At 37.8% G+C, this 18795-nt stretch overlaps 1 protein-coding gene across 1 annotated transcript; it reads right to left on the bottom strand.

The window, feature by feature from the left end:
* Positions 1–1331: 1331 nt before the first annotated feature.
* LOC113068095 (neurotrophin-3-like) lies at positions 1332–16426 on the bottom strand. The gene is made up of 2 exons (XM_026240689.1): positions 16303–16426; positions 1332–4669 (listed from the first exon to the last, which is right to left on the bottom strand). The coding sequence occupies exons 1-2, from the start codon at positions 16318–16320 to the stop codon at positions 3902–3904; spliced, it is 786 nt and encodes a 261-aa protein (XP_026096474.1). The 5' UTR covers positions 16321–16426; the 3' UTR covers positions 1332–3901.
* Positions 16427–18795: the final 2369 nt, after the last annotated feature.

The following is an 18795-nucleotide window of genomic DNA, read 5'->3' as shown; positions in this document are numbered from 1 at the left end:
TTTTGTGTACTGCCAAAGGCTGACAATTTGCTGATTGTTTCAGTGCTGCCTCACATTAATAAACAAGACAATAACATAAAATCAAAGGTTGTAAAATTATATAGCAAACTAAATTTTAGCTCATTATTAAGCAATGAATTTAGTTCGAATTTTGTTTTCACTTAAAAGTAGTTTATTTTAGAATTTAATCTATAAACACATAGATAGTTTTGAAAAATAAAAAAAATTATTAACACCTCCTGATTTTGCAATATCCACAATTAACAGGATGAACTACACTTGTGTGATTTTGAGGAGAGATGACTTTAAACATCCACTAAAAACTAGGGGTGCTCCGATCACGATCGGCCGATCGTTATGCGCATCTCGTCAGTAAAGCCGGTTCTCTAATCAGCGGTTAATTCCATCAGGTGCATGATTTCACATAGAGCAGCTGTTACTACACAGAGCCGTTGTTAATAGAGAAGATGCGCAAATCCACTTCATTTTCAGCGTTTTTTGGTGCATCTTCTCAGTTAACAACGGCTCTGTGTAGTAACAGCTGCTCTATGTGAAATCACGCACCTGATGGAATTAACCGCTGATTAGAGAACCGGCTTTACTGACGAGATGCGCATTAATGATCGGCCGATCGTGATCGGAGCACCCCTACTAAAAACCATCAGAACACCGGCTAATAAAAAGCCATTCTTGTTTGAGCTCAGATGCCCCTTGCTTTTTTATCTAATGCACTAACATTCACCCATTTTTAATAGCTAATTATTGTCCAAATGGTCAAATAAGGTCACTGTATCTGACAATCACAATTACTCTTACAAGATTGACTCTGATATGGACATGTAAACAAACACTTATATTTGTTAGCCTCATTTGCTTGTCCTTTCACCTCATTGAACTCTTTTTCAGCAGTGATTTTTCAAGATCACTCAGTCTCAGGCTTTGCTCTTAAGAATACACCGCAAGAGGATTATATGTTAATTAACCATTGACCAGAGCTATTTTCTTCCTGTGGTCTCTGGCAAACGAATGTATTTACTCACTGAAGGTTGTTTAGTCCTCTGCGCCTTCCCATGGTTACTTGGGTTCTGAAGAGACCATCAATGTTTGATTAGAAACACACACACCGATCATCTCAAGATTTGGGGCTGGGAAAGGTTTTTGGGTTCTTTTCCGATATTCTGTGATTGACATGTTTAACATACAAAGAGCGACATTACTTTCTACAGATAACAATATTCATGTAGATTCCCAAAAGGACGTAATCAGTAGTAAGATTAAAAAACCTTTATTCAGACAAATCTCACACAGACTGCCCTTGCAGCGAAAGAGGAGAATGTTGTAGGCCAGATAAACAGCACTCCTTCAAGTATCAGCACGAGAAAGACATTTTGAGAAACACTGCCACTATGGGAAAAGTCTCTCTTTCAAAAAACATTAAATAAAAATACAAACAATGGGTTATAGGTACAGCCAAAACAAACTACTTCACTGAACAATTACCATCTTTCTTCTTTACTAAAATAGGGATTTGTCTTGCAATTTGATTTTTTGACATACCAGTGATAACATTCATGTCTGAATATAATTAAGAAGCATGTAGTCCTTAAATATAGTTTGTTGTGTTTTGGCACAGTTTCATTTCATCATAAAAGAGTCCTTGTCCTTGGGTTTCGGCAATGGCCATTGGTCCATTATAAGGGTAGTTGTAGTGGTTTAAAGCAGCAAGAATCCTACACAGTATGCATGACACCAGCAGGGATTTTCAAGACAGCATAAAATACATGGGAATGTTTCGGTGAATGTCATCCAAGAAGTCAAAATCATTTAGGGATCCTCATGTTCCAGTGTAATAATGTGTTTTACAGAAAAGGCAATTCATTTGGACAACTGTGTGGGCCAATTCCCAACAGCATCCTTGGAAAATGGAGTTCCTGTGTTCAGCTTTTATCCTGTTTTTCCGCAGAGGGCCATACTGAAGCGGGACGTAATCAGAGATTGAAAAAGGTGTGTTGTATCCTTGGTGGTCTGTGGTTTCAAATCTGAGCCCATACCCTGTTTCTCTGTTTCACAACCTCCCATCCAATACAAGCACTGAATATCAGGTCACGAACAGAGTCGTCAGCCACAAAAAAAAAACGTAAAAAGTGCCTTTAATCCAGCAACCCGTGAAGCATTAAAAAGCAATAAAACACTTTTTTATACTGATCTTTTTATAGTCGCAATATAATACAATTTCATGCTAATAAAGCTTTATGCTCAGACCTTGGAGGACGAAGTCTTGGCACTTCACTTGATGTAGTAATGGGTTTGGGCCCCATCCTGGCTTAACCTGCAAGTTTTATATGCCGGTACAAAAGTAAATATGATATGTAGGTGGTATATTTTGGATTCTTGTGGCTACTTGGACGGCTTGTCCAATCAAAGGTGACCTGGGTCATACGTCACCAAAATAAGCCTGAACAAAAGCCGAGCCGCATCTGCCTGGCCTTTTAAAAATGCTCTTAAAATGGCTTCAAATGCTGCCTACATTCTCTTATACGCTTTGCTGACAAACGTGTTGTCTTGATATCATATTTAATGTGAAGGAGTACAAATCATGTTAATTTGTTCAAGAGGCTGATTCATGATCCATGCAATAAGTCATTGCATATCGCAAATCTTAGTATCTGCTAATCTTCACCTTAGTATCTCCTGACTAGTGATGAGCAAGTTTCTTTATATAAATGTACAGCAGGCCTTTTTTTAGCCGCAGCGCACTGGCGAAATGCTTATCTCCTAAGAAGAGTCTGACAAGAGGGAAACCCTATTAAGGGGGAGATTACATGTTCAAATCCCAGCTCTGCAAGTATGCACATCGTCTTAAGGCAGCTTTACCTCTGTGTAACACTACATTGTCATTAGCGACGGCCCATTTTGTTTACATGCTGCTCTTATGTGTGCTGGCTTCATTCTTTAAGGTGGTCAAGTTGCTACTGATCATGGCAGGTGATCGAAAAGAGACTAAAAGTGTAGTAAGCTTATTTCTGGTTGTTTCTGGTAGACTGGGCAGGGCTTCAGAAAAGGGCATGGCTAGTGGGAGGAGTCTTTGTGCCTCCATTTGCTGAGGAGCTTCTTCAGGGCTACTGAGCTACACGATGGTGAGCAATAATTTCATGATTGGACTCTTCAAAGTCAATACTTGGATGTTGTCGTTCCCACTTCATTGCGGCTATGTTGGAATGCACTAAATTCAATTTCTAAAATGATGTTAAACATTTTCAGAAGGCCATCTAGAATTCAAAATACGGCCTAGATTGTGTATCACTAAACCGTCACTTTTTGGTTCATATGTTCTGCTAGGATTGACTCTCTGCACAAGTTTCTGCATCTTTAAACCACTAATAGGAGTGCTTAGAAAAATATATACTTCTTAGGTATTTCATGCAGTTTTGATACATATACTGTATGTTTACACATTTCCAAACAAAATATGACAACATCCCAACTGTGACTCATTTTCCCAGACACGAAGAGGATATACTGGCAGCCTGTTTCAGTAGAAAAACTGGTTTTCATGAACAATACTGAAGTTAATATGATATTGAGTGATCTGTGTTTTCCATTGCAACTGTTCCCAAGGTCCAGGTGATGTGTCCTTTGACTCTGATATGTGAGCAAGGCACAATTCAGCATGCAATGCTCCTGTAGCTTAGCGGCATTGCATATTATTGTAAGTCTCTTTTTTTTTCTTTTTTTTTTGCAAACAACTTAAATAAATAACAAGTATATTTATACATTATACATAGACATGTATAAACTATATGCATTCCATATAACTTAAATAATAATTTATATTTATATATTTACAGCCCTCCCCCCAGGGAACATAAAAAAGACAGTGGAGAAGTGGCTGAGGTGTTTTTCACGTCCTGCGGTGTTTGCGTGAGAGCGCGCAGACGCACGAGGTGTCTATTCGTATCCAGCGCCATCCCACCGACGATTCATCCTGAGTGAGAGCACGCACAAAAGTCTGCGAGGTTTTGCACTGTGAGTTCCAGTGCTTCTCGTCGATGCCCCGACAGCTGCCCTTTTGGGACTTGCCGGTGTCACATCTCGTCTCGTAAAAGTACTGCTTGATGTTTGTGCGTCCTGCATTGACAGACCCCAAAATCTTGACCACTTGTCCCTTAATGTCCACAGCAGTGGTCCTGTCCGTCACCCACAGGCTGACGCTGTCACATACTGAAAACTCGCCCCTGTAGCTCTTGTGCTCAGTGTTGCGCTTCTGCCGAGTCTTGTTGGCACCGCTGCCATCCTGGTTGCTGACGAAGTCATCCATGAGGTAGAGCGGTGGCGGCTGCAGCGGAGGCCGGTCGCTGAGAAGCACACGGGGCGAGTTGTAACGTTTGTGCTGACGCAGAAGCTCCGTCGAGATGTCCGTCATGGACTGGTCACTGATGTTCTCCTTGTAATCCGTCACTGAGGGTGGGTTTAAGGTGTAGGAAGGGAGCACGTCATCCTGCTTTTGTCGGCTGCGACTGATGTCAGCCTGCAGGAGCTTTATGATGAGTGTGTTGATGGGGTCCTGCGTGGGCCGCTGCGTGTCCATCGTAGAAGCTGAGATACCATAGAGGTACATGAGGAACATCACGTACAGCAAGATGGACATCACTAGATTCACCTGTAAGATCTGTGGAGAAACAGAAGACGGATTTATAAATATAAATCTATAAATATATAGCAAACAAAAGCAATCAACTTTCTTTTTTTTTCTTTTTTTTTTGGCCTTGTGACAGCACTGAATTCTCATGAAGCTCATTGTTGCATGAAAATAAGCGGTGGCACTTCTCCAGAATATCTGCATGCCATCAAGGCACACAGTTAATGGGTGTGCGGTAAAAGATGGCCTGCAGTGACATGCACATGAGCGTGTTTGTGGCCTCCCTTTTGGCATATTTATTTGAGCTCCTGGCACATCTATTTGGCACGGTGTACGTTCTGTTTCATGGCGGAGCACAATAGCATGAAACAGAAACCACAAAGTGCAAAAGCAGAGTCTGCTAAATCATTGGAGCATCATTAGAGTACACCATATCATGATGGTATAAAAGGTTATTTAAACTGGATTCAAGAAAAAAATACATCACTTATTCATCTGGGTAAATTTTATTTCCGTACTTAAACTTTTTTCCCATGCAATTATAATTAATAGGGACTACAGCTTTTCAAGAACCACTTACATTTCAATTTGTTCATTAAAACATACAGCGTACAAGTCAACTTTTATGAGACTTTTTTGATACTTTATAGTCGTTTTGGGTCCTCTTGAAGGATTTATTGTAAAAGCATGGAAAAAACTAGCAGCACATTTCTTGATTTTTCTAGTAACAGTTAGTTACTGTGCACTATCAGTGAATGAAAATGAAAATACAATGAAAAGCACTTGTTTATTAATCTTAACTAGTGTTCATTTCAAAACCTTCCGATACATTATTAAAATCTACCAATACATTATTAAAATGAAAATGTGTTTTACTATTATGTGGTAGACCTAAGCTAACATGAACAGATGTTTTTTATAACATTAATAAGGATAAAGAAATACTGTAACACATGTAATGCTAATTGCACTGAAAAGGGTAACCTAAAAATGGTCAAATCTAAATTTAAGTCAAAAACAATATTAATATTTTTTCCATTTTGGGTAAACTACTGTATTCTTTTAACACAATAGTGCATTTTTCCACATTGCTTCAAGTAAGACGGTCCGTCCTCTGTGAGCTGTTAGTGATATTTAGTGCAGATTTCCATGCTAAATAAGGTAAGAGTTGTGGCCTACCATAATCTTGTGTGGTTACTTTAAAACTAACAATTACAGTTAACAGCTTCTCAATTTTCTCTTCAACAGTATGCAAGCGGCAGGCCTCACTTGGCAATCATCAGATTCGTCACTTTCCTGGTATGACAAGGATACTAATTATTTTTCTTAACTCGTAACTAGACATTCTTCTCAGGTCTTCCTGAATAACCAGACACTGACAACATCTCAACTGTGCATTTTGGGATCAGCTGAAATCAAACTGATTTAACGAGAGAATGCGAGCTATTGTGTCCGCTGCAAAACATCTAGAGCGGTCAAAACTACAGACTACAGTGCAAAGTGTAGGAACTGAAGACTAATGATGACACTGATGCACAAAGACAGACATGCTGCAGACAATCAAGGGTTACAGCTGCTACATCAAAGGACCATTTGGCATAAGTGTCTGATGAAAATTAATATGCAGTGTGCTTCCTAATCTTTACGCTGCCCCGGGCCACATGTCTTGCCTTCGAAGAACTGCAGGGTTTGGTCTTGGCATGATGGTTGATAGTGTCATGGGATTCTTGGTTTGTTATATAAACGATTGGTTTTAAATTAGACTTTAATGACGAAAACGGACACAAAATACCTCTTGTTCTGTAGGAATGTTTAATCTTTTATCATTTGACACAGAGTTCAGATTAGTTCAACTGGATTTTACAGAAAATTATCTAATTTTTCATTGATGTCACAAGTTTGCAGGCAATTGTCTGTGCGTACTAGCAACACTGACCTTTATTGTTTAAGAGATTGAAATCTTGATGTCTGAAAGGGACAGGTGAATGAGGGAGTGTGAATCAAACCCACACTGCCCAGAGGAGACTGTTAATCACTCCGTCCTCATTATCGGTCAATAAGCATCACTAATTTTTATTTTTGGCAGGGGTGATGCCGCAAATTACACGTTGGCACTTCAAAAGAGGAACGGCATGACAAAGTCACCTTACAGGCAGTGGTGTCGAAAATTATTCAGTTTCAGTGCCTTTATAGATTCATTTTTTCTGCCTGTGCAATTGCTGAGTTCACAACAACCACATTACTGAAGTAGTGACTGAATAATTGTATTAAATATATAATCTGTAGTAAAGAATTTTGCAAGGGAATCAACTTAATTCCAAGGTGTGCTAATAATCTAAATTTGATAAACCAAATCCAATCTACATTTGCAGGGCATTTAACAAGACACAAAGTAATCAAATTTACACTAAATTCTCAGGCAGTAAATCTGCTAAGAATCAAAATAAGGCCAAAAATGCAAAATCCCTGCAATTAAACAGTTTTTATGCATGTTTGTTCAAAACAAAATACACCATAACAGCTTCCTAAAATGTAAACAGGCCTGTGACAGAGTATTTTGGGGTTTGTTATCAACCCTCTGGTGTTTTTCTGTCATTTTTGTCTCTGGTCAATCTTGACCAAAATAAAGTTTTTTTTTTAGTTTGTTTACTGTATCTTAATGATACAAAATGTTTTGGCATTTGCTATGTGAACTCACACACACACACACACACACACACACACACACACACACACAAAAAGGACATGATGTGAAAAGCTGGTCCAGAAAAAAATATTTAAAGTGAAAAATAACTCCATTGAATGGCAAAGCAGAATGAACTTCAAGTGTTTTTTTATCTTGTGGAAACGTTTTGTACTGTGCCCTAACAAAATCTTAATGATTTAATATTTTTGCAATATCAGCCTCAAATTTGGAACAAGATATTAACAAAGATATTAACATGCTAACAACTAAAACATGTTTTGTAAAACCTACAGCACATTTCATCTAAAATGTTTTAATTCATTTTTCATAATAATAAATGTTTTTGTTTCACTTTTTTACTTTTTAGTTTCACCTTTTCCTTATTTTTTTAATTAACTATTCCATTCATATAATTTAGTACCATAAATCTACAAAAACAAAAAAAATGAACTTATAATACATTAATTTGATTTTAATGAAAGAAATCATATAAAAAAGAAAAAGAAAAAATTATGTAATTTTAACTGCCACATGAGCAGAATAAAAGAAAGTCAGAAAATAAAACATTGCATAAAAACATACAACTGTTGCCTGAAACCAAAAATGTGCTGTGCTCATACTGTAGCAAGAGTTACATGACCATCCCAGAGAGCCTGTGAGAATGTATGTGTATTGGTTACGATTTTGTTGTAATGTTTATATGAATTTAATTGTGCAACATTCCCATGTGCACTTTAATTGAGAACAGAAAAACATCAATTTGAAATGCTTCGTCTTTGTCAACACAATTTGCATCTTATACCCCATAAATGCATAGCCTCTGGGGAAAAGTACACAAAAGTGCAAGATACTGGAATGAACATCAATTATTCTCACCATTTGGGTTCATTCAGGTGAACACGGGGTGGAAATTTACTTGGAGCTCCAGACCAGGGTTGAACAGATAATCTTTTTCATCCTCTTAAGTGCGATCAAATGCTTGGCTATGTTTGTATATGTCCAGCAAGGTTTTAAAAGGGTTCTTCTACGTTAAGCTTCCAAAATTTACCTATTATGAGCAACTCGGTCACATTAAAGTTCAACTTGGTTCGCTTGAAGTGTTATTTATAACACAACAAATGATGTGAGAGAAGCACATGCACTTGAATCTGTTTCGACCATGTTTGAATAGATAATCCTTCACATCCTCTTAACTACGCTCAAATACTTAGCTGTGTTTCTTCATGTGCTGCAAACATTGTCAGAGACCTTCTAGGAAGCACGGCTAATGCGATCCCTCACTAAACTAACAAGAGTTTAAGGTCTGATCCATGCAGAGGGCCTTTCCGAAAGCTTTCCTCTCGAACACGTTTAAAATCTCTAAGACCCTGACATGTTTCTTTATGGGCCTTGTTCTGTCATGTTGCATAAATGCAGGAAGTTCACGTCTCACAGGAGCACAGATGTGCATTCATGTCTCTTCCTGGATGAACAGCAGCTTAAACGTTTGTCTTCAGGAAGGTGCCAAATAGAGGTTTGGTAGGGGGAGATTCTTCTAACATCACAAATGATTGCAGATCAGCCTGAGACACTGACCCAAGTGCTTCACCATTTCTAAGTAAAAAGTTGCAGTATGGTAATGCTAATATGGAATTGCTCACACTTTCATTCAGTGTAAATCTCCATGCTAGCTGTACGCACACACACACACACACACACACAAAAAACACACCAGACAACTAGATCTTACAGTATGTCTAATACATTTTATTCTAACTTTTCTGAAGTCATATTAGCTAATTGTGAGGAACTAACGAAAATAAAAGCTGTTTAATAAATTGCACTAGTACAAATTTGTGCTGGCGAGAAAGAGAATCAAGAGATGCAGCAGATAGAAAGGTTTTGAATAAATTTTGATAAATATTCCTCATATAGTGGATGACCTCAGAAGACTCTTGGCCTATTTTTATGCTGTTTTATATAAACTTTTGTGTGCAAGGATTCAGGATTTATGTGCAATATAAAATAAGGCTATTGAGCTTGCTATAGGAGTTTGCAATGACATTTTCCTTTTTAAAAAGAAAGTGAAAAGACAGCAAAAAGCACTTTCACAAAGTAACATTACTATTTTGAGTAAACTAAGTGTAATTCTATTTTTTAAAGACAATTAAGAACATATTTAAAGCTGCGTTCTAAGTTATTTTGTTGGATATGATTAATGCACAATAACAGACATTATATAATTTTCTGATAAAAATGAAAAGGGGTTACAACATTGTTCGTTATAAACAACAGAAATAACAAAGCAAAAACCACACTCACTGAAGTGCCCAAACTCACAGTGGGCCGCAATGAATCCCTTAATACAATTAAACTGGAGAAAAATGGTGTCTGCCACATGCCCACCTGCGGGATAAATCACTTATACACAAACTCTCACGTCTGACCCAAATTGAGCATGACATGAAAGTAGTGAATGATTTTAAGTGGTGAATGATTTTGACCATTTCCCTGGGTGGCAGTTCACTCACAAGCTCCCAGCCAAACCACACCAGACTGTTTTAAGCGCCTGGAATGACACGCTAAGTTCATGTGATTGGCCTAGTCAGCTGATAGGGCAGTTAATGGACTCTGGGTTGCTTTCTTAGCAATGCCCAAATTTGTTGACGCCCTAATGCATTTAAACTAGGTCAGAGAAGAGAAAAGCTGTCTGCGTGCTTGGAACAATTGTGAAAAGTCCAGGACAAGATAAGACTTTTCAAGTGGCATCAAGTTCGAAACACAAATCGTGATGATTAGCTGGTGAGCGCGTACAGTACAAGCTCAACAATTCAGCCATTTTCCATTTTTGCTAAGACTTAGTCTAATTGTTGTGCAGTGCTGATAACTATGTTTGCACGATGAACGGCACGTCGTCATTTCTTTGGGCTAAATAAAAATTATGCAACACATTCAGCATATTTAAGGTTATCACATTGTATTTCTGGTTTGGACAGATTCATAGCTCTAGGAGTGGACTGATCTTCAGCGATTCAGAGGGATATTGTTTTTAAATCACCCTGGGTCCTTTTTAATCTGGCGATGCTCCTCATCAGCCAAAATAGATGCAGTGAGGGCGACAGATAACAGCCCAACAACCTCCTTGGCTAAATGCTAAACAAGCAAGCATTGTTTAAGAGCTCACAAGTCCATCGCCTTAGAAGTAAATTACCTCAGAAACTACATCAAGAAATTCCTTTTCACTTACACACAAATGACTCTCACAAAAAACTGTCCTCCGCAATCAGTTTGATCTCAGCAAAAAGGAATTACTTTTTATATAACCTGAGTCTTGTGACCTTACCAGCTATGGGCCTGCTAGTAGCTGTTTTAGTTTTCACTGGAAAACAAAAGACCTGGCTTTCAAGTCAATATTTTATAATGACATAATATTAAAGTGCATAAAACAGCACGCTCCGTGAACTTTTAGTTCAGGACACAGGAGCATTAGGCGTCAAAATCTGGTCCTTGATCTCCTTTAACTGGTTTAGGCCACTCGATGCACAGCTCTGCACTTGCTTCGGGATTAATCCTTATAAACACTTATGGTTTCCTTCATTTTAGAACAGCAACCAAAAGGTCACTAGAAGTCTGAATAAAAATTAATTTTGTTTCTTTGACTTTGCACAGCATACCCGTTCTCCCAACAGCAAACCTTTCCGTCAAACAGCTGTGATATACAACAAATAACAATCAATTGCATGCATATTGCTTTCTTGTTTTTCGATTACACTTGAAGTTCAAACCTACAGAATAGAATGTTCATGTATGACAGGTGTTAATCTCTCACAGCACTGTGTCGGTGGCCTCGGCATTGGGGCTTCTTCACCACCTACGCACATCATCTAAGACTGGCCAAGGAGGCTTACAACTCCCTGAGCTTTTAACTCCTAGAGGATTGGCCTGAGATTAGCAACAGCCTTCACACCAACCAATGCACCATTTAACACACCGTTCAGTCCGGCACGCTTAGATAACACAGATATTGGAGTTGCACGGTCAACATGAACTGGACAGTTTTAGAATTCATTGACTAATCCACTCAATGGCCAGTTTGTATTGACATATTGACATATTTACAGCAAATAATTGTTTCTTTTCAGCCGAATCCATTTAGACATCTGCGTAAATATATGATTATACACAGTGCATTACAATTACAATTTGACTTAAGTAATATGATTACTTTTTTTCCAGTAACTAGTAACGCATTACTTTTAAATTTACAACACAATATCTAAGGTTCACTTTCAAATAGATAATGCAAGTTACTTTGTTTTTCATTTATTGAAAAACAAAGTTTTTCAATAAATCTTCTCATCTTGAGAAAAATCATAAGATATGGAGGCATTGTCTCTGCTGTGTAAACATGATGGTTATTGTAGTTCTAGACTAAATATGAACATGCATATATTCATCTCACTTGCTCAAAAACACATTCAGTATTCCTAGAAATGAATAAAAACAGCAAAATGCAAACTCAGAATATGATGCAGACCTGCAATAATTAAATCTGTTAAATGACACAAATATACTTTATGTATTTAATCTCACTGCTGACCTTTGACGGTCAAATTCAACCATAAAAATAAGCAAAAATGCAGTAAGAGTGTTATTGTTATTAATTTATTTGTTGTTAGCAAATTCAACCCAGGTGAGTAAAAAAAAGTAACTTTCCCCAACACTGTCCACAACCAGTTTCCCATTCTTAGGGTTATTTTCTGACAGACTGGGTTTGTAAGAGGAGCAATGCCACATGTCTACTACAGAACAGATACTGTACTGATACACTTTGTATACTTCAGTCACATGGAGTTAGCTTTTAGCTTTGGAAAGCGTTTTCCATTGAAGTGCATTATGAACTGTTATGCTATTGTTTGAGATTGAAACATGCATACATATCACCGGAGAAATAGAAATAGTACAATGGTTAAAAGGGTTAAAGCACTTAAAAGTGTTGTCTGTTAGCAATCCACTGGCACGTTGAAAGCATCTTTCAAAATAACATGTTATCTAATGGTATCTACTGGACATGACACCGCGACCGTACATATTTCTTGTGTGTTTCAGAAGAGCTACCCAAGTTGATGGACTCAGGATGGCTTAGGAGGCAGCATGCCAGTGGAAGAAATCCACCCAGGATTTTCAGAGAAGAGCGTCTAAACCCTAATGCTGTCCAATTGCCTCCAGATGTTCCTCTAAAAGAGCAAAAAAATAGACACCCCCCCCCCCCCATCTGGACACTCTCTTTTCCTGACCAGCACCCTGCACTAACTTCCATCTGGATTCATCCCGGCTTGGTTCTGAATGTTTTTGAGATGTAAGACCTGACCTGCAGTGTTTAAAACCCATCAAGTGGTGGCTTTCCTTACAAGTAAACATATGCAGATGCAGTCTAACTTTGCATATTAAGTTCAGAAGACAAACATTTCAGTTGTTATGATTTATTGGTGGGTTTTTGTTGAAGGTTTTCAGACTTTCAATATCGAAAGCTAGTCAAGCTGAGTAAACTATCAGCTCAAAGTACATACACGTGAGCATTAGTTTACTCTAGTTCGCATGCAGTGTTTTTATGAACTAAGCTAGCTTAGCATTTCATGTTTTCAGTGCCTCGTGACGTGAGTTGTTCGCTAAGCGATCAGTGTAGAGGACGCATTACAGCTGTTTGGCAGTGTGTGTCATGCCTCCCTTCAGCACACTTCATTCAGTCGACGTGTTTTTGGTAAGTTCTGATTATCGGCCAACACACTGAATGGTATATGACAAGTGTAAGTTAATATGACAAGACTGAAAAATATGTCAAATTTTGGCAGCCAGTGCCTTCATTTTTGGTACTATTAGAGTGATTATAACACCAGTAAAGGGGTAAATTCCTTAAGATTTAAGACTTTTATAGTTCTAGTTATCATCTTGGTCTCACAAGCAGCATCCCAGGCAAAATATTTAGGTTATAAAAACAGTGGAAACATTATTTAGAAATGATTGTAAAGTATCTCGATATTCTAAGAACGTCCAGCTTTCTTGTCGGAATTAGAACATTATTTAAAGTTTCATAAAACATTTCTTGCAACGTTCTAAAATTATTTGAATGTTTATTTTTTATATTCTAAGAGTGTAATAATGTCCAGTCATGATTAGAACGTTATTTAAAAGGTTCCGAAAACATTGTATACGATATCTTTTTCACTCAAAATAAAAAATAAAGCACAAATAAACATAACAAGAGTTGACCAATGTGCTGTACAAAAGAGAAAAGGTCAAATAAAAAGAATAATACTAAATATACACACTAAAACATAAGTTAAAGTCAGAACAAGAATTATAATGAATTAAATGCGAGAGTAAAAAATGAGTCTGTAACTTAGTTTTAAAATCATAAACAGAAGATGCAGATCTCACAAACAAGGAAAAGATATGAATGTTTGTTTTTGGGTTTCACTGCCAAACAGTTAGTGTAATTAACACACCTTGGAGTTTGTAACATGATCATGTTGGTTATTTCAATGTAATTTGATAGATGGGTGTTTGGCAGCTGACAGCAACACTTTGTCAAGGATACAAACTACAAAAGCTGTAGCTACTTCCTACTCAGAAGTGTGGATATTTCTACCACGGCTTCACGTTTAAAGGACACCTATTATGCCCCTTTTTACAAGATGTAATATTGGTCTTTGGTGTCCCCAGAATGTGTCTGTGGAGTTTTAGCCCAAAATACCCAACAGATCATTTATTTTAACAGCTGGAATTTTTTTTTTTTTAATGCTCTGCTTAGGATTCTCAGTATTAGCAAAACTACAGCCACAAATGGAAATGCACAGTCAAATTCTGGTATAGCATTTGCTCTTCTAGCCACTTAGCAAACTAGAACAGTGCAAGTACAAGCCCAAGTATGAAAGTATTAGAATACCCAGCATGCCATGCTTCCATGTACCATGTCACACAATATCAATACTGTGCTGATAAGGTAAACGTGACAGAAAAGAATGGGAACACTTTTACAAATTCTGCGCTGTTAAGCTGTGCAGTATTGTTGCGCTATCATTAGCTATACTGTAACTATAGGTTTTGTTTTCTGTACAATTATCAATATTATGCAAAATGAAGAGTTACTAAGAAAATGAAGAGTTACAAAGAAGTGCTTAATTTCTTTGAACCTGGCCTTGATAAATGATGTATTTCTGCCTGTCTGCCATCTGTCATTTTGATTATGGGTCTGCCAGTGAAGTGTACTGACAGTTTAGACTTTGTAACCGGTTAGCGAAGCACACTTTTCGAAATATGAAAACAGCCAAGACACGTTTATCAAGATGAAAAATACATTTTCATGCTCTATCTATCTGCATGATTGGGCATACATAAAGAATTCTATAATGAGAAGATCCATATATGGTCAGCGTTGTGAATTTCCCACAGTTTAAACATGGTGAACAAAAAAAGAGACGATAAAGTTGATGAGATCCCCTGATGGCCAGCCAACATTTTTTGCTGTTCCCATTTTAAAGTGACAGATAGGATGCACTGCAACTGGCCAAACATTTACCACTACAGTTTCCAGAGCCACTACACAGATGAACTCAGACTACTGTAGAGCATGGAAGCATTTCAAAGCCATAATAATTTAGAAATTCACATATGTGAAGTGTTTTCCTATTAGCTAGTGGACTAAAACACCTGTTGTGTAAGAGGTGTGCAATGTCACCAAGCCTGGTTAAGATGGTTTTCTGAAAATAGATACAACTTCAAATCTAGAAAATGCAATTTTGTTTTTGTTGCTGTTATTTTTTTTTATAAATAATGTGTCAAGTATTTATTTAAATACACTTACTAAATAAAACTTTACTTCCGTTCTCACTCAGAATAAATACTTGTCTTTACAAGTCATCAAAATAGCAGGAAATTCAGATTTTGTGATTTATTAATCTCTATAATGACTTTATACATATTAGAGAAAAGTCCTCAAATAGTGCCAAAGGTTCACCACAGTCTGATTCCATATTTATTGTGACACATGTTCACCAGTACATCTAAATGATTTGCATTAACCCTTTAGCCTCCCCATCAGTGGATGCCTCATGTCAAATCCTTTATTTGACAGATGCTTGTTTCAGGAGCATGTCTGCACAAGACTTCCCTCAACACACACACAGCAGGGAAACATAAGCAGAAACAAACACAGACAGGACTATCAAAACACAAGTGGGAAAAAAAAACACATCCATGCAACTTCCAGTTGCAAGTTTAACCCTCCGAAAAATTTAAAGGGCTTTGAAAGCACTGGCATCTCCAGCACAGATTTATGTGGATTATCTGTTTTAGGGATTGTCTGCCAATCTCAGCCAGCTCTCGGAGGAAAGACTCAATAGCAAAATGTTTAGACAACATCTAAGTATTGCGTTTAAGTTTTAGTGTTGTCTTATCAGTTAAAGTCGAGCAACTTTTCAAATTACTGCATTTGAACCTTTCATTTTCTCAAGAAATATTTCTATATTTGGAGAGATGCAAAGTTAAGCTAACATTTACAATTATAGACAGATCTAGACACTTCTATAGTTAGAAGACCTCGTAAAAAAAAAAATGATCTCGGCCCTCTATTGTTTTGTGCGCAAAGAGAAGAGCACTTTGAAAGGTAAGAAGTGAATTTGCCCGTACTGGTTTTCAGTTCAGCCCGAGGCTCTGAGCAATTCACATTCTTCCCAAATACACAAATGTGCAGAAAGTTCCTCAGACACGTTTACTCTAATGTTATGGAGCAATAACGCAAATTACGCAGTTGTTGCTGTCACAAAATGTGTTGTTTTACGAGCAAATATTCGCTGTATGATCTTTTTCAATGGTTAATCGCACAGAAACTGTCCTGGAGAACAAGAGAAAATGCGCAACAGTGCCAAAAGACCTTCAGATTGCCATCGAACGATCCATGGAAGCAGTCCAACCAAACAAACTTTCTAAAGATACATACCGTAATAAAGGTAACCATAGCATCGGTGAGGAAATATTCAGCAGAGCCGACATGAAGGTGATGAGTTTATAACGAATCCTTTTTGAAAGTTCCCAGATAGAAAGCGCGCGGTGCGTGCTGAGTCTCACTGGCAAGTACAGCGCGCAGATCTCTCTCTCTCTCTCTCTCTCTCTCTCTCTCTCTCTCTCTCTCTCTCTCCCCCTCTCTCTCTCTCTTTCTCTCTATCGCAACTAGCATAATCTTCTACTCTTCTGTGCACATCCAGCACAGATGGCTTTTATATGGTTGCTGTGCTTAGTCCAAAGTGAAGCTGTTCTTAGTCAGTCATGCATTTGTAAGTCCAATAAGTAAAAAAACAACATAAACACGCATTTTACTGTTTATTAACTAATGACCAGATTAGCATTAAATGTAAACGCATGTAAATTCAAAACAGCTTTGAATTATATTCATAATAATTTTACTTACTTTCTACATTCTTAAAAAATAAATCTTCCGAAAGGTTTTCGCAATGATGCCATGGAACCATTAATTTCCCCAAAGAACTTTTCTGTTTTCTTAGTGTTCTTACTTATTCCTCTACAGATCCCTTTTCCACTATAATGACCCTTGAAATGTTCCATGGATGTTAAAGGTTCTTCATGGAACCATAGATTCCAATAAAGAACCTTTATATTTTTAAGTGAATACTGTTCTATATGTTATGTGCTTGGACTTTTTGTGATAAATTATTTATCATCCATCTCCTATGAAGATCTATTTGACAGAAACTTGTCAAGACAACCTGTTACTGGAGCTGATAATAGGTTTTATTCTTCATGTTTGTTTGGTAACAAAAGAAACTTCCTATGAGGAGAAAGAAAAGGCATACTTTCTCATCTGCTCTATAAAAACTTACTTGAAAGATCTTAATAACTCAGATATGGCTGTCAACTGAAGAATTTTTTTCTTTGCTAAATTAGTTGGAGCTCACGGGCATTTGGCATAACCCAGTCACTGAATTAAGTTAAAATTGTCATCGAAATTATAAGAGTAGATTGAGAATCTGAGTGATTTTACAATGGGCAGGGCAGGTGTGACAGGAAACAGTCATCAATCCTCTATAATCCACCCTTTTCTAATGTTTGTCGACTCTTTGTTGGAGATATTTGTGTAGGATGACATCTTGAGTATTTAAAAGATGACATATAGGTATCTTGAGAAACCCAATAAACCATTTTAACCTTTGCAGAGCAACAGACACACTGGGACAATCAATGCAAATACAAGAATGTAAGACAGTCCCTCCTATATCATTTTCGTTTTTCTTTTTTTTTTGCTCTGAAGTACCATGAAAACATACAAAAAATAATTGGGAAGGGTTACGGGGTCCGAGGCCCTCAGTTGGCCAGACATAGGCACCGGAGCCCTCTGTGGGCTAAACTCGGGGGCTCAAGCCGACACTGGAGTGAGCTCGGGGGCACGCTCTCGGGCAAGGAAGAGGGCCTTCTCCTCTTCTGATTATGGCTGAACTAGGCGGCCAACTGCCTTTATGTTGCAGTGGCCAGCATGCTTGACATAGTTGCAGCCAGCGGGCCTGACTCGGGAACTGCCTGTGGACTTGACTCAGGAATGGCCGGCATACTTGTAAGCTGCGGCCAGCAGGCTTGAGCGAAGAGAAACAAACAGGATATCAAAAACGCTTTTAAAAAACGAAAAACACAGTGAGAAGAGGCACCGCTCACTTTCTGTTTCTGTCCACTGTTCTGTCACGATTCAATTACTGCTACGGTGTAGGAATGAGGAAGCGAGGAGTTTTCGGAGTAGTTCACAGGGAGGAATCTTCATTAATCCAAATAAAGACTAAACTACAGACATGAATGTGCACACATAGCATGGGGAACAGACATTTGACAGCGGACGCTGGAGACAGGGAAACAGGGCTTAAGAACACTGGAGAAAACAAGCTTATTAATAAAACACAGATGGAAACAAATAAAGAGCTAATTAGGGACATGAAAAACCAAATAAGGGAAATGACGGCACATGGGAAGGAAAAAAACGTATATACAAGTCTGACACTAGAGCAGTAAAATTACCTTTAAAACCTTCAACCCTTGTGCAAAACCCAATGTTTTAGCAAGCCACCCAGGAGCTAAAGAGTGCATCTTACCTGTTAATACTTGGTGTGAACTTCCTGGTAAAATTTTAATTTTTGTGTTTCTTCCTCTTTTGAAATGGCTATGAAGCATTAGATTTGAGTTTAAAAGTCAAAGAGAGATGTTAGGGTTATGATGTTGTCACGTGTCTCAGTTAGGACAAATCTTCCTTAATGATGTTCTCTGTCAGTGCTCATAATAACAACACAATCAGTTGCGCCTCCGGAAGTTGTAGAAGTTCCTTAGTCTTCTCCCAATCAGGAAGCTGATTTGTGAAAATCTAATCAAGACATCAGTTGCTTAAAGTAGGCATGTTAGGGGTATTTCACAAATGAAGTCATCTTCTTTTAAACCA

This window comes from Carassius auratus, chromosome 4 (assembly GCF_003368295.1).
Source record: "Carassius auratus strain Wakin chromosome 4, ASM336829v1, whole genome shotgun sequence".
NCBI lineage: Eukaryota > Metazoa > Chordata > Actinopteri > Cypriniformes > Cyprinidae > Carassius > Carassius auratus.
Note: the sequence above shows the minus strand (reverse complement) of the source record. Positions and strands in the feature narration are given on the sequence as shown.